The 16,641-nt window shown below is 40.7% G+C and overlaps 1 protein-coding gene across 1 annotated transcript in view; it reads left to right on the top strand.

Annotated features, from left to right (window-relative positions):
- UNC79 (unc-79 homolog, NALCN channel complex subunit) overlaps window positions 1-16,641 on the top strand; it is a 203,516-nt gene that overhangs the window by 160,201 nt on the left and 26,674 nt on the right. The window contains 3 exon segments of the mRNA XM_034643061.1: window positions 532-600; window positions 3,581-3,691; window positions 13,421-13,525. Of these exon segments, the coding sequence (XP_034498952.1) occupies window positions 532-600; window positions 3,581-3,691; window positions 13,421-13,525 (285 nt within the window).

Genomic DNA, 16,641 nt, shown 5'->3' on the forward strand with positions numbered 1-16,641 from the left:
GAAGGGCAGATGAAGCTGGTTCTTATTTGGACTAATCAGCCTAATGGTTTTACATAGATATAAGTGGTTTGTTCTCCCCCCCCCCAACATGGTCTTTGACAAATTAGTGTATCTCTTTAGAGTTGGAGCCATATTTGATAGCTCCAACATTTAGAGTTGGACACGTTTGGTATCTATCAACCCATCTGTCCGTCCGTCTGTCCATCCATCATCTATCCACCATCCGTCATCCATGCATCCATCCATTCAGTTCTTTATCCAATTCTCTGTCCAATTTAATTTTAAGAATATATCTGAGAAATAGTTTAGGAGCTATGCTTAATTAGTTGTTTAGTAGCATTTAATAGTTTAATTAAGTTTTTTAAATCTGAGAATGATTTTTTTCAACATGAATATAGGGTACAGAAAACTAAGGAGGCAGCTGCTATACTTGAGATTTTTCCCCCCAAAACAAATGCTTATGAAAAATACATGAAGCAAAAGATATATTAATAGGGGTGCTGACTTTTCCTTCTTCTTATTTGTTCACAGTGTTCTTTAGATTCCAGTTTGAGAATTATGATTTGCCTCTTGAAGATACCCTCTACCAATGCCACAAGGGTATGTATTGTATGTTCCAGAAAAGCAATCCATTGGTTATTTGGTTATTTTTTAACCTAAAAAGACAGGCATGTAGTAATACTGAAGAAATAGTTATTGCATACTGAATGCTTCACTTTCAAGCATGGTGAAGGTGTCTAGTATGGAGAGTTCTAATACGTCACGATATCATTTTTTACAATTGGCCCTCTTCATCCTCGCTATGGCCACCAGTCCGTCCTCCACACCACCATCTAGGAGATCCTTCCAAACACAAACCTTACTGCTCTGGTTCCTTGCTTAACCATCTTTGATTGCCTCTCATTTCTTTTAGGAGAGTGTCCAAATTTCTTAATGTGGCATACAAGGAGGTACTTCATTAATTTGCCAGCCTACCTTTCTAATTCTGGCTTTGGCTACTTGTCCCATCCCCCATGCCTCCTGCCTACTTTCAGAATCGTCATCATTATCATAACAACAACTGCTGTTTGTTGAGCACTTACCATATGGCAGACATTATGCTAACTGCTTTATGTTTATAATCTTATTTAATTTCATACTTCCTTGCCTTGGCTTCAGCCATTTCCTCTGCCTGAAATGCTTTATGCTCTTCTTGGTGAGGTGAACTCCTTCTCATTCTTCAAGATGAGAATCTGAATCCCAAATATTAAAAAAGTGAATTGGAATTCTCTGCAGCACCTTTCTCCTATGTCAGATCCCACCGTACTTGGTAGAGCTCTCTATACTAACACTTAATTGTGTGAAAGTTTCCCCAGTGAGACTGTGAGCTTCATGAAGTCCAGCACCGTGTCTCATTCACCTTTATATTCCTGGGCTGCATGATAGGCAGTGTTTCTGGGCTGCATTATATACAACGATGTAATAGTTTGTATAGCAATGGCTTATAACTACTAGTTTAATACCACATCCTGCTAATTTTATACTTTGACTGTGCTTTCATAAACTAATAGTTTATGCAGGAGGTTGCAAAGAGGTCATTTAGTCTAATCTGATCATTTAAAGCTAAGGAAACAGGCTTGGAGAGATGACTTGTCTTGGCCAAGTTTATATAGCTGGTTAGTGGAAGGTTTGAGACTTGAACCTAGAACCTTTGATTTCAAGTTCCTTGATTTTTCTGTTGTACCAAATTGCCCCATCACCGTGCTGCTTTGCTAAATAAAAGAACAAGTTTCTATATGGGTTTGATTTCAGGTTCCTTTTTTTGATGAATAAAGATGCATTATATATTAACTGGAGATACAGTCCTGTTGCCATTCATCCATCATCAGTATTTCAAGACAACAACATGTATATAGAGCAAAGAATACTGAATCAGCAATACTATTTCAAAGGATTCCTTTAAGATTTTCTATATGGAAAGCGCCACACAGGTTTCTGTGGGGAAGAGAGACAAATAAAGGACATGATTCTTATCCTCAGGCACGACTAACATATAACAAATTCATTTTTGTATCAATAAGGAGAAATGATCTCAAAAATTTTCATATCCTTTGATTTAGTCATTCCTTTTCCGGGAATCTCTTCTAAAGAAGGAAATGAAAATGTAAATTTCACACAAAACATATTTATTGGAATGTTATTTATAATAAAATATGACGTGTGTGCCCATTAAAATGGATGATTACGAAGAATTAAATAGCATTGGAAGTTTCTCATGTTATCGTGTTAACAACGAAATTAACAAAATGTAGGGTTATGTATGTGTAAGATTTCAACCAAGTAAACTGGAGTGCAGCAGGAAGGAAGATAGGTGAAAAATGTTATCACGAGATGGTGGGGTGATGGACTTTTATTTCCTCATCTGTACTTTCCTGCAGGTCCTGTGTATGCCCATTGAGCCAGTTTACTTTTATAATCCAGACCATTAGGACTACGGAGGTTGAGAAGTAGTGGAAAGCACGGCATGGAAGTCTTTTGGAGCCCAATTAAAATTCCGTCTTCCCTAAAGAGCAGTTGTGCCTCTGGAAAATTGCCCTGGAATTTGGATTTGAATTCCATTCAATAGCTGTATAGCCTTAGGCGAGCTCCTTGCCTACTTAAGCCTCAGCCACAGAATAGGGACGGCCGAACTCCAGAGCTCTGAAGCAGATCGCAGTGAACAGTGACGGAGGGCTCACTGCTGCCAAGCACTTTACCTACATTATCTCCCCGGTTTCTCACTAATAAGGTGGAAGCCCTGATTATCCTTATTTTACAGAGGAGAGAACTAAGTCCAGAGAGGTTAAATCACTTATTCCAGGTCACTGAGAGCTAAAGTTTGAAAATAATTGTGTGAGATTCTATAGCTTGTGTCATTAGCTGTTATAACATACTGTCTCTCCAGGATTGTCATAAAAAATTTGAACAAGATAAGCTATATGAAAGCACCCAGCTCTGCCCAGTACTTAGTAGGTGCTCAATGAATGTTTCTAAATGACTTTAGAGAGCAGATGGATCTAAAACTGACCCTTCATGGGTGGGATTCAGATGGAAAAACTTACACCGCGGCTTCCTGATAAACACCGGCAGGAAGCTGGGTCGTGGTGAGTTTTGTCTAAGCTCATAGTGCTTTGTACCTACGTGCAGGGTGGTTGGTGCTATTTAACTGAGATGACAGGTTTCAAAGGAGCTGGATGGACAAGCCCATAGAAGCCTACAGATTCTGAGAAATAGAATGAACAATCCTCAGACAAACCTCACAGAGTCTTGATTGCTAGGGCTGGACATGAGGATAGAATTGGGGTTGATAAGGTTTACAAATGATGCCACCTGGGGAAATGGATTTCTTTTTGGAGCAATAAAATGATTAAACTGTGCTCTTTAAGGCATTGATTGAACGTCCAGTTCTGTTCTTGTTAGACCAAGAGAGTTGCCCTAGTAGCTACCTGGCAACAGATTGTAAATAAAGGAATGATCCCATTAGTTAGAGTATCAGAAGATTTTAATACTTTTTTTTAATGAAAAACTCAATTGATTCTATTTGGCCCCAATCTCATTGCAGAGTCTGTTGGAGCCGTTTTCAAAACTGCTCAGCTTTGTAATTCAGAACGCCGTCTTCACTCTGGCCTACCTGGTGGAGCTGTGTGGTCTGTGTTACCGAGCTTTCACGAAGGTAAGTTTGCCTAAGTGTTTGTTCCCAGGAAACTGAAAACGGGCAGGAGCATTCTTTCTAAGCAGTGTCGATGCTTGTTAGGTCAATTGCTTCAATATAGTTAAACATGAGCAATTCTACTGAGGTCTAATAAGTATCATTGGAAGGAAACACTGTATGCAAATATATATATAAACTATGTCTTAAACACACACATTTGGAGAAATGAGCATCATATGGTTTAGAAGAGAAGAGATGTAGGGGCGCCTGGGTGGCACAGCGGTTAAGCGTCTGCCTTCGGCTCAGGGCGTGATCCCGGCGTTATGGGATCGAGCCCCACATCAGGCTCTTCTGTTATGAGCCTGCTTCTTCCTCTCCCACTCCCCCTGCTTTGTGTTCCCTCTCTCGCTGGCTGTCTCTATCTCTGTTGAATAAATAAATAAAATCTTAAAAAAAAAAAAAAAAGAGAAGAGATGTTGTAAATGAAATGAGCCGGTGGTCTAAATGACCTCTAAAGGTCCTTTTCAAGTTCACCATGCCGTGATTAGTGGGCAAGCCATCACAACATGTCATTTTTATACCCAAAGTAGAAAACTATCAGCTTGTCATTTGTAAAATCCCGTAGAGTGCTCCTTAATTCTCATCACTTGTCTGTCTCCCCAGTTCTGGGGTGTTGGCCTCTGAGATTGTAATCTTATCTTTTGTCATCTTGCCTTCAGAATGGTTTCTCTATTGCATTATCTTTAGTCTCCCCTGGCCCACTATTGAGGAAGTGGAAAAGTACTGCTTGCCCAGGGCACACAGCAGCCTCCTTGGAGCTGGGAGACGCTATCCTAACGGAAAGGCAGGGCCAACTGGGGGCGTCTCTGTCCTTAAAAACTATGTGCGATGTTAACTCGTCCAATTTCGAAATGTTCCAAGTTTATTTTCAATGGGGTCTGTTTCTGCTGTTCCTTCTTGAACATTCAAAATACTCCTTTATTCATGTTGTCCTCTTCTAGAAGCCTTTTATTTTCCCCATTAAAAAAAATCTGATTTTATATCAAGTCTTTCATTCTGTGTTTAGAACACTCTTGTCTTTTTTCTTACCATCTTGTGTCCATTCTACCATGTAAAGTGTTCTGTGATAATCTTCTCTTTAGTCTTTCTGATTAGAAACTATTACTCTGCCTGGAATAATATGTTTTCTAACTATCCAGATAATCAGCATTTTTTTTCTTCTTACAAATCCTTCCCGAAAAATAACTTACTCCTTTTTTTTTGTCACTTAAAACAATAGATCTGTAGGGCACAGTGCCAGAGACAATGAAAAGATATACAAATACAATGAAAAGAAGTCATCGTATTTCTCAATTTTCTTTATGCTTGGTTTGTTTAAATTATACATTGCTTTAGAGGAAGAACCATAATGAGTTTGTGCTTCCAGTGCTGTGCACTATAGAGATTGATTACAGGGGAACTTCCACTATTTTGAAGTCAAGATATTCTTAGTTTTGAACATTCATTATACATTATATGCCCTCCTAACCAATCATCACTTTAGTGGCCTCCCACTTCCTGTTGTCATCTACCCATTCCCAGTTGTCCAACTCAAAATGACTATTTCTTGTAGAAAGCCTCAGTCTTAGGGTGTTCCCACCTTCTTCATGGGTAATGGGAAGCTATTGGAAATAGTTTAAGAAAGAGCACTGTCTAATTGAGCCTTCTCCCTTATTGAATCAAGAGAAAAGGCATGGAAAGGAAAGGGCTTTGGAGACTTCTCTGTATGGCAATCTGGCAGTCTAGATAACTGAAAATTGTCCCACTTAAAACAAAGTGCTGGATAAAATGTAATGAACATGATTTTAAATGTTTAGGTAATTTTGTAAAAATGAAAGGAGCAAAATTGGAGAGGAAATAGAGAACTAGAGTGGTAGGCGTATAAACTGTTATTGTAGCAGTCTTGAGGTGGGGGAGTTACTTGTCTTGGGAGCTTAGTGGCTTGAGTTTTGTTTTTTAGATTTGCATATGTCTAATTTTATTTTATTTATTTATTTTTAGTTGACGAATATTAACACACAATGTTATGTTAGTTTCAGGTGTACACCGTATTGATTCAACAATTCTATACATTACTTAATGCTCACCACCATAAGTGTAGTCACTGTCTGTCATCATACAACATTATTAAAATATTATTGACTATATTCCCAATGCTGTACTTTTCATCTCCATGAATTATTTATTTTTATAACTGGAAGTTTGTATCTTTTAATCCCCTTTACCTGTTTCATGCATCCCCTCTCCCCTCTCCCCTCTGGCAACCACTGGTTCCCTGTATTTAAGACTCTGCTTTTTGATTGTTTTGTTTTTCAGATTCCACATATAAGTGAAATTATGTGGCACTTTCTTTCTCTGTCTGACATATTTCACTTAGCCTAACACCCTCTAGGTCTATCTATGTTGTCTCAAATGGCAAGATTGCGTTCTTTTTCATGGATGAGTAATATTCCTGTGACATCTTTTTCCACTTGCGTTGCTCCATATCTTGCCTCATGTAGATAACGTTGCAGTAGATATAAGGGTGCATATATCTTTTTGAATTAGTGTTTTTGTTTTCTTTGCATAAATACCCAGTAGTGGAATTACTGGATTGTATGGTATTTCTATTTTTAATTTTTTGAGGAAGCTCCATACTCTTTTCCACAGTGGCTGCACCAGTTATCATTAGTGACTTGTGTTTTAAAGCCCACACAGAGAAAGTCTTGGGACTGTAAAGGGTTGGAGTTGGCTCTGAGTCATCCCCAGCAGAAAGTCAGGACCCTCAAAAGGCTATATATTTAGCAAAGGGGTGATTTGGAAAGAATATTTTTTTTCTTTTCTTTTTTTTTAAGATTTTATTTATTTATTTGACAGAGAGAGACAGCGAGAGAGGGAACACAAGCAAGGAGAGTGTGAGAGGAGAAGCAGGCTTCCTCCCAAGCAGGGAGTCCGATGTGGGGCTCGATCCCAGGACCCTAGGATCATGACCTGAGCCGAAGGCAGAGGCTTAATGGCTGAGCCACCCAGGCACCCCGAGGAAAGAATATATTCTTATATAGAGGTGACAAAGAATGGGATCTGAGTCTAGGAACTGAGAAAGATTTATGGTTTCCTTTGAGAATTAGTAAACATGATCCTGTCATAGAACATTAAATTTAGAGTGTGAATTTGAAATACCTACATGCTCTGCGAGCCCCCAGAATGAAAAGTCAAATAACATTGGTGCAGAGCAGGTTATAGCATTGGAGTGTTTGGTAGAAGTAAGCTCAAAATCAATCCTTGAACCTCTCTGGTTGGGTAGGACTTTAATCTAGGCCCAACGGAATTTCCAGAATTACAGTCCTGATGAACATGAGTTTACAAACTAAAATTACAAAACATGTAAAGAAATAATCCACCATGAGCTAGAGTAGCAGAGTCCAGAAGCAGCAAGAATATTCCCCATAAGAATTTCCAATATTAGACTATGTGATGAATGAAAACCTGGGAAGGAATCTAGTCACTTTAAAAAGGAAGAAAAAAAGAACAGATAGATGAGAACAAAACAGAAATTCTACAAATGAAATAGACATAAAAAACTCAACGGACAAGTTAAACAGGAAATTAGACATAGTCAAAGAGGGAGTTGGTGAAATGGGAAGTGGATCAGAAGAAATCGCACAGCATATACGGCAAAGAGATGGAGATGAAGAATATGAAGAGAAGATGTAACATATACCTAATAAGTGTTTCAGCGAGGGAAAATAGGCTTTTTATAAGTTGTAGAATTGGTGAAAGCCATTAATGCTCTGATTCAAGAAGCACAGTGATTCCTGAGAGTATTACAAATAAACTAATGTTTTACCTGCTCACATCACAGTCTGTATGACTAGGTAGAGCTTGACAGAATAGCCAAGACAAATTAAGCATTGTAAGAGCAACCAAGAGAAAAGACATTCTACAGAGAGACTGACAACAAACTTTTCAACAGCACAGTGGAAGCTAGAAGATAATGGAAAAAAAATGTCTTCAAAATTATAAGAAAAAAATAACTGTTTACCTGGAATTCTCTACAACCTAAGCTCTTGTTTAAGAGTGATGGCTAGGGGTGCCTGGGTGGCTCCGTCGGTAAAGCGTTTGCCTTCAGCTCAGGTCATGATCCTGGGGTCCTGGGGTCGAGCCCCACATCAGGCTCCTTGCTCAGTGGGGAGTCTACACCTCCCCCTGCTCCTGCTCTCTTTCTCTCTCTCTCTCAAATAAATAAATAAATAACAAGAGTGATGGCTAAATAAATCAACTATTAGGAAAATGAGAAATTTTCTAATAGATTCTCAACTGAAACAAGTACTAAAAGATATATTACAATAAGAACAAAACTGAACCAAGAAGGAGTGAAATGTATGAAGGAATCATGCTCTGAGAAACTGGTCAAGTACAGAACTCTAAGTGATCATTGACAGTATAAAGCAGTTATAAGTAAAATGACGACTAATCGGGTGGATAAACAAACAAGATAACACTAAAATACTGAATAACTACAAGATGAGAGGAGTATGTGTAGTTGGGGTTTGGAGTTAGAGCATTCAGCATACTATATAAATCTTAAAAAAAAAAAAAGAAATGATTCCAATATTCCAATAATCACAATGAACATAAGGAATTTTAGGATTTTTAAAAAAGATTTACTTATTTTAGAGAGAGAGAGGCAGGGGGAGAGGGCAGAGGGAGAGAAAGAGTTTTAAGAAGATCCCATGCTGAACACAGAGCCTATCTCAGGGCCCAGTCTCAAGACACTGAGATCATGACCTGAGCCGAAACCAAGAGTCAGAGGCTTAACCGACTAAACCAACCAGATGCCCCAGGAATTTTTGGATTTGATTTTTAAAATCCAGCTATATGTTATTTATAAGAGATACATCTAAAACACATCTAAAGACACTGTTGAAAGTGTGAAAGAAAAATAGTTTAAAAATATACCAGGCAAATACTAATTAAAATAAAGCTGAAACCAGTAGATGGAATTTCAGTTAAGAAGTATTATTATAAAGAAGGTTGCCCTGTATTGATGAAAGGAACAATTCACTAGGAAAATGTGACAGTTCTAAAACTTATGCAGTTAATAATACAGCCTTAATACATATAAACCAAAAATGAATAGAATTACAAAGAGAAGTTGCCAAATTCGTACTCATAATGGGAGATTTTGACACATCTCTTTCAGTAATTAATAGATCAAGCAGACAAAAAATAAGTAAGACTTACTAGATTTGAACACTATAATGAACAAATTGAATCCAGAAGACATATAAAGAATCTTGAATCCGCCAATTTGAGAATATATTTTAGAAAAAGCATATGTATAACATTTGTAAACATAGGACAGGTATTAGACCACAAATAAAGTCTTATTTTATGTTACGTTATTTTATTTTATTTATTTTTTTAAGTAGGCTCCACACTGAGTGTGGAGTCCAATGCGGGACTTGAAGTCATGACCCTGAGATCAAGACCTGAGCTGAGATCAAGAGTTGGACGTTCAACCGACTGAGCCACCCAGGCACCCCAGGCCTCAGTTAAAGTCAAAACACACACTGGGGAATCTGTTTCAAAGAGACCAAGTTCTTTAATCGCAATGCAGTTAAATTACAAATCAATAACAAAGTCATAACTGCATATAGGTGTTCAAGGGTGACCTAAAGAAGGCTCCACATCTAAGGGAACACCACTCGTATCTAGACATATAACATCTTATGTGAGTATTGAGGCAGGTGTAGAGATCTGGGGTCTCCTGGTTAAGTCCTAGAGCACCTGGGATAGGCATCCCCTACAGAAAGCCACAGCAGCTCAAAGGGCCTTAAACAGAGAACAGCATATGTGTACATTCCTGGCACACACACGTAAGCCCTGTTCCAGTTACCACCTGGGGCCTTTGAGATTCTTCTCTCGACTGTCCCCTCTTGTCAGATGTCTAAGTCCTGGCTCCCTGCCAGATTCTGACCCTGACCCGGTCACTTTGCAGGTGTGGGATGTGTGTAGAATGTGTGCTTGTGTGGTGCTGAGGGTGTGAGTGATGATAGGGTGTAAGGACACAGGCAGCCAGGCCTGCCGAGTATGGGGCTTTGGAAACGCACACTGTTTTTCAGGTTTGCAGGTTTGTGGTCATAAGTGTGTGTGTGTGTGTCCTTTTTCGGATTCATACAGAAGTACTGAATGGATTAATGGTGTCTGGGACCTGCTCTATTTGGAAATTTGAAATATACTTTTAAATGATTCCTACATCAAAGGAGACAAGAGAATTTAGAAAAATATTTAGAACTACACAAATATGAAAATACTACATTCTAAAATTTGAGATCTGTAGCCACAGAGATATTCAGAAGAAAATGTATAGTCTTCAATTCTTCTGTTGGAAAAAAAGAGAAATGAAATGAGCTAATAAGTCAAGTTAAAATAAGCGTAACCAAGTAATCATAAGATGATTTAAAGGAAGGAAATAATAAAGATAAGAGCAGGAATTGATGAAATGGAAAACATGGCCACGTTGGTGGGTGAATACAACCAGAGGGGGGCCCTTGGGTTAGACTAATAAGACAGACCAAACTTTGGCAAGGTTGATCAAGGGAAGCAGAGAAAAGGCACGGATAAAGAATAGCAGCAATGAAAAAGGGAATGTAACTCTAGACATACTAGAGATTTTGAAATGAACAACTCTATGGTAGTAAATTTGAAATCTTGGACAATAGGGATAATTTTCTAGAAAAACGTAACATATGACAACCAGGAAAAGAAGATGGCTAGGCCTAAATGACTCAAAAAATGAAATCACTAATTAGAAACTGTTACAGTGTTAAAAACAACTTCTATTAAACACCGAAGGAACAGATTGGTCTCTATTTTGTGCAAACTAATTCAGAGAATGGAAAGAAGGGAATGCTTCCAACATCTTTTACAAGGCCAGTAGAATCTTGATACCAACCAGACAAGGGCAGTGGGAGAAAGAAAAATTACAGGCCAATTCTACTTCAAAGGTATAAAAATTCTGGGTGAATCATAACAAAATAACTTAAATAAAGCCTTATGGCCCAGTGAGGATCTGCTTGAAATATAAGAATGGTTTAAATATTAGAACATTGATTTATGTCACCATGTTACCAGATTAAAGGTGAAAAATGTGTATCATTATCTCAGCGGATACAAAAGAAGCATTCTACATAACTCAGCATCCATTTGTGATAACTCTTGTCAAACTAGGAATAGAAGGGAACTTAGCTTGTTCTAGGGTGCCTACCAGAAACCTGTAGGAAATGTTATACTTACTGGTGAAATGCCAATGTGGTCCCTTCAAAATAGTAAGACAAGAATGCCCGTTATCACTGCTTCTGTTCATTATGGTCCAGGAGGTCCTACTCAATTCAGTAAGATAAGGAGAAGAAATCAAAAGTAAAGGGTTGGAAAGGAAAAATAAAACTTTCACTTTCCATAGATGATGTGATCACAAATGAACCAAAGAAAATTTACTTGTAGACACCCTTTTGTAACTTTTGTGAGAAAGCTCAGCAAGGATGCTGGTTACAAATGAATACCCAGGAGTCATCTACCTTTAATATTCAGCTATAAATGATTACAAAATGTACTTTAAAAATGTCATTTATTGTGTCAACAGAGAATAAATCTAACAAAAATGTGCAAGAACTTTATGGAGATAACCAGAAGGTTTTATTTGACAACGTTAAATAAATGGAGATAGCTCTCGTGTTTGTGGATGAGGACCCAGCATAATAAAGACAGTTAATTCCCACAAAATAACCTAAAATTTAGTATAATTTCAATAAAAATTTTAAACCCCTCTCCTGATAATAATGGACTAGATCATTTGAACCTATCTTCCCACTTAAAAAGTTAAAAAGAAATGAACAGAATATTTTCTGAAAATTTAAGCGCATCAAAACGCTAACCGGAGGTCGATGAAGAATCATCAGGCTAAGATCTGGGAGAACACAAGTGCAGAGATGCGACTGAGAGGCCAAGCTACAATTCTGGAAGATCCAGGAGGGGAACAAGAGTCAGAATCCAGGACCTTCCAGGAGCAGGGACTTGGTCAGATTCTGCACCCCTGCCAGCCGCCCCCCTCCCTCCGCAGTTCGGTCAGGACCACAAAGTAAAGATAACCCAGTGGTGATATCATCCTCACATGGATCGAGCTCAGTGTCACACCCTCTGGTGGCCCAAGATAAAATATTCCAAGACTTGTGTGTTTATTAAGGTAATCCTGGACCAGGCTAGTGCCCCCAGGGACCTGGCAAAAAGGCAAACAGAGAGCTCTTTGGATGAAGAGAACATTCCAGGCCTCCAATGATTTCTAGAAATAATTTTGTAATAAAGCATTCAGCATGCAGAGATCATTGGACATACAAGGAGGCAGTGTACCATGAGTAAAAATGAGGAGGAAGAAAAGAAAGACCTATGGGGTCTCCGGTTACTTGGTCATGATTAGGACACACAATGGGCTTCTGAGATGCTTGCGATGTGCTTGCTCTTTGACCTTGGCGTTCAGTCTATACGAATCCCTTTTATCTGCACATTTGTGTCTGGTGTACTTTTCCTCATGTGTGTTGTAGTTGGCAGTTAAAAAAAATGTACAAAATTGAAAATGATCTTGTGTTCTATTAATAGAACAGATCAGTGAATTTTTTGGTATATTCATATAATAAAATATAATTTAAGCCGTTTAGTTGAAAGAACCATAGCTGCATGTATCAAGAGGGACTAATTTCAAAAATGCAATGTAGTGAGAAATTATAAGTTGCATAAAGAGATGCAGAGTATGATAACCGTGATAGAAAGTTACAAAGACGTGCAAAAATAATATTATACCTTGTAACGAGGGCATGCATATGTAATAGAAACATTTGTGAAATCATAAGCACCAGGTTCAAAATAGTGGCTTCTTCAAAGAAGGGAGACAGAACAGAGAGCACCATATAGGTAGTTTCAACTGTTTCTGTGATTTTTTTTTTTTTTGAGAGAGCGTGTGCATGAGTGGGGGGAGGGGCAGAGGGCAAGGGAGAGAGAATCTTAAGCAGGTTCCATGCCCAGCGTGGAGCCTCATGTGGGTCTCCATTTCAAGACCCTGAGATCATGAACTGAGTGGAAACCAAGAGTCAGACACTTGCTTAACTGACTGAGCCACCCAGGCGCCCCTCTGGGATGTTTTATTTACTGTGCAAAACTGTTAAAGCAAAATGTTTAGATTTGACAAAGATGGGTGGTAGTACGTAGCATATTCCATCTCTCTATTTTTCTGCACGCTAAAGCAGCCCATTTGAAAAGTAGGTTCTTTAGAGAGGATACGACCCTGAAAATATGTGCGTATTTCTCTCTAAATAGAGCATTTTCTTTTGGAAATAATGCTTTTCAATTTGTTTAATTTCTGCATTTCTTAGACCTTATCATTTCCTGTGAACAAGAGTCCTCCCCAGTGGTTTCAGTGTTTAAGAGATAGCCTATCTTTTTCTTATCCATTGAATTATGTGTTCTCGGTGCTTCAGTAAACTCATTATGCACACAAAAATGCCCTTTAAACTTTTTCTTTCTCGTTTTAATTTTATTTCTTAAGGACAGTTCATTATGCATTTTCAAATACGGTTTTTCATTTCCGACCTGTGAATCTTTTGGAAGCTCTTCTGACATTGATCTGTTCTAACCAAGCTTTCAGACATAGCTCACCTTCTTCTCTTTTGTTCTGTTTAGGAGCGGGATAAATTCTACTTGTCTCGTAGTGTTGTTCTGGAACTCCTGCAGGCCCTGAAGCTCAAATCCCCTTTACCAGATACAAACCTCCTCCTGCTGGTCCAGGTGGGCTGATGCATTGTCTGTAATACTTTCCACAAGATCCACTATGTTTGGGAAAATTAAGGAAGGTGTGGGGCATATGCACAAATGAAATAACTCCGAGCAGAAATGGGAACTGATCGATCTCATATGAGCCAGGACCGAGGTACTGTTATGCCCTTGGCACTTGCAGTAGGTAAGCAGGACAGAAAGGGAACATTTATTTTGTTCCAGTGGTGGAACTAGTACTGTGAGGGACCAAAAGAAGAATTTCTGTCCTCAAGAAATTTACAGCTGGGCTGGTCGGAGGGCAAGCTCATGAATAACTACTGGAGTTGGCAGGGGACTGATGAAGCCACAAATGAGGGACCAGGCTGAGGTCTGGTTGCAGAGTCATGTGCATATGGGTGGGTCTCCACATCTCCGTGAAGCAGAAATGAAGGTGAGGGTGGGCTGGGCCACATATAGTCAAGTGGCAGGACGTACGGAGTCCATCTGGTGTGGCAGGTGAATGTGAAAAGCACCAGCACCCATGGGAGCCCTGAGGCAGAGGGGCTTGAATGCATACAAGGAAGGTTCTGGAGAACTTACTGAGTTGATGCTGTTGGCTGTAGGGTTGCTGATGAGGGGCTGAAGCCCTCCATCCCTGACATCCTTAGCTCAGCATCTTAGACAAGTGTGTGGGTTTTTATCACACAAGACAGTCTCTGAGCAGTGCTGTGAGAGAGAGAGATACACAAAGTCCTGGAGTGAGTTAAGATCAGGAGGCAACCCATCTCATTTGATGTGAAATCAGAGAAGACTTCATGAAAGAGGTGGCAGTTGAGCTAGACCACCAAGGACTGGTGGGTACAGACGAAAGTCTGTGAGATTGGGGTTCAGCACCAGGGACTGACTGGCTTCAAGCAATGGGGAGAGGCTTTAACAGGAAGGTAGAATAAATTTAGGGGTAATGACCTGAGGATCAGGTTGAGAAAAGCAGGCTGGTTACACTAGAGAGGTTAGCAGGGGATCAGGTAGACTGGGACCCAGCCTCACACTCTAAGACTAGACTTAAAGACGTGGCTGTGTGCTATGGCTGGGACCACGGTATCATTCAGACTGCCCTTGTGCAAAGTGCTCAGGAAACGAGTCACAGCTGTTTTATATCTTCCTGATGAGCACGAAGACCAGTCCCAGAGTCTGGGCCTTCAAAGGTTGAGGTTAAATGGCTAGGGGACAATGGGAGCTTGATATCAAGGAACTAGACAAGTGTCCTTGAATCTTAGGTACCTGGGGTGCCATTGGGACAGATGAGGGAGAAGGAAACGTCATAAGCACCTGTGGTGTACCAGGCAGCATACTGGGTGCTTTAATCCTGCCCTCACTTGATCCTTACAACCATGGGAGGTATTAGTTCTGTGTTGCAGGTGAGAGACTGGGGCTCAGGGGGTTCAGGGACTTGCCCAAGACCACACAGCTGTCATAAGTGTGTCCGCATCCACCAGGGTCTATTCAGTGTGGAGCACAGCCTCGTCAGCCTCCTGCCATCACTTGTCCCTCTCACCTTTACAGCTCCTAGCTGTTGGCACGGCCTTCCCGTCTCCCCACGCAAATGCAGTCTCCTGGCTTCTGGCTGACGAAAGGCATCTTGCTCAAACTCTGCTTTTTATCAGATCACTTCCTGCACTGAAAACCTGCACTGACCTGAACTATGAGGTCTTCCGTCATCTGGCCACACTGACCATTGACTAATAGCCACATTGACTATTCAGTAGTATCTCCCACCACAAATATTTACTGACCACCTGTCTCGGGGAGGTTCTGGGGATATGGCGATGTAAAAGGCATAAACCCTATCCCGATAATGTACTAACCACTCTACCAGAAGTGTGCGCAGTATGTAAAGTACTACAGCGGAGGAAGTGGCTGGCTCGGGCTGGGAGATGGAGGAAGGCTCAGTAAGCCAGTCGGAGCCCTGACCTGGCCCAGGCGTGGGGAAATGAATCAGCCGTGGCCCCTTACTCCTGGGAGTTTACTATCCAGTGGGCAAAGCTGACATGGAAGCAGACATTTCCAGCACAGGGTGATGGGTACAGGAGCAGAGGTGCACACTGGGTAAGGAAGTGGTGTGGAAGAGGGAACATGTGGGCCTTGACATATGTGCCGAAGTTCAGGGGTTTCCCTGGGAGACGAGAAGGAACAACAGCTGTCACTTAGCATTTAATATCCACTACTGGTCTCCCTCCTCCCCCACCATAGACTTCTAATCCTTAGAACCAGTATCAAACGTTTCTCAAAGGCATGAGCTTTAGTGAGAAGTTGGTGTGCTCTCACTGAGCCATGATCTGGCTTTCCGGGGCGCCCTGAAGCCCTCTGAGAGCAGTGATCGCTGACCAATGCCAGCAATGAGTGTTGGGCATGATGTCGTCAAAACGAAACAGCTCACCTTGTACCAGGACGCTAGACAACCCCAGGGGAAGACGGAAGACAACTCAGCCAGGAAGTACTGGTGCTCCTAAGAGGGGCTGACTTTGCAGCTCTTCCGGCGAATTGCCGTTGGCCAGCCCCTCCTCCTTCTGCGGCAGCGCTTTCACTGCTTTTGAGTACAAGCAGCTTGGACACAAACCGGCCAGTAGGGTGAATGGGATCCACGCTAGTCTGGAGAAGAGGGCAGGTGCACTGGGCTTAGGGAGAAAGCCCACGAGGGTTAAGCTACCAGGTTGACAATGAATGGGAGTCCCTGGCTTCTGATAGTGTTCCGGATGAGGACCTGCCACCTCCAAGCAGCCTTGGTTTCCAGCCCTCAAGGTGCTTTCCTGCTTCTGTTGGGGGACGTTCCCTTCATTGCCCTCAGTCTTGAGCAGAGCCGATCTGTGTGGTTGATCTTCTTGGGGTCTAGCCCCGCATGCCGTGACTGCTGCGGGGGGCTGGTTTTCTGTGAAGTACGTTAGCGAACCGTAAGAGGCACTTGTCACAAGATAGCAAAAGAACACTGACAGTTTGAATTGCCCAGTGCTTAAGGAAACCATGAAAACAGTGATTATTGCATCACTGCTAGGTGAATAAATAACAAAAACAAATTAGCTTTAGGAATAAAGAAGCCCCAACAGAGTAGATTGTTCTGAATGTGTTTTTTGGATTCTCATAGAGCATTTCAA

The sequence above is a fragment of the Ailuropoda melanoleuca genome, chromosome 14 (genome assembly GCF_002007445.2).
Source record: "Ailuropoda melanoleuca isolate Jingjing chromosome 14, ASM200744v2, whole genome shotgun sequence".
NCBI lineage: Eukaryota > Metazoa > Chordata > Mammalia > Carnivora > Ursidae > Ailuropoda > Ailuropoda melanoleuca.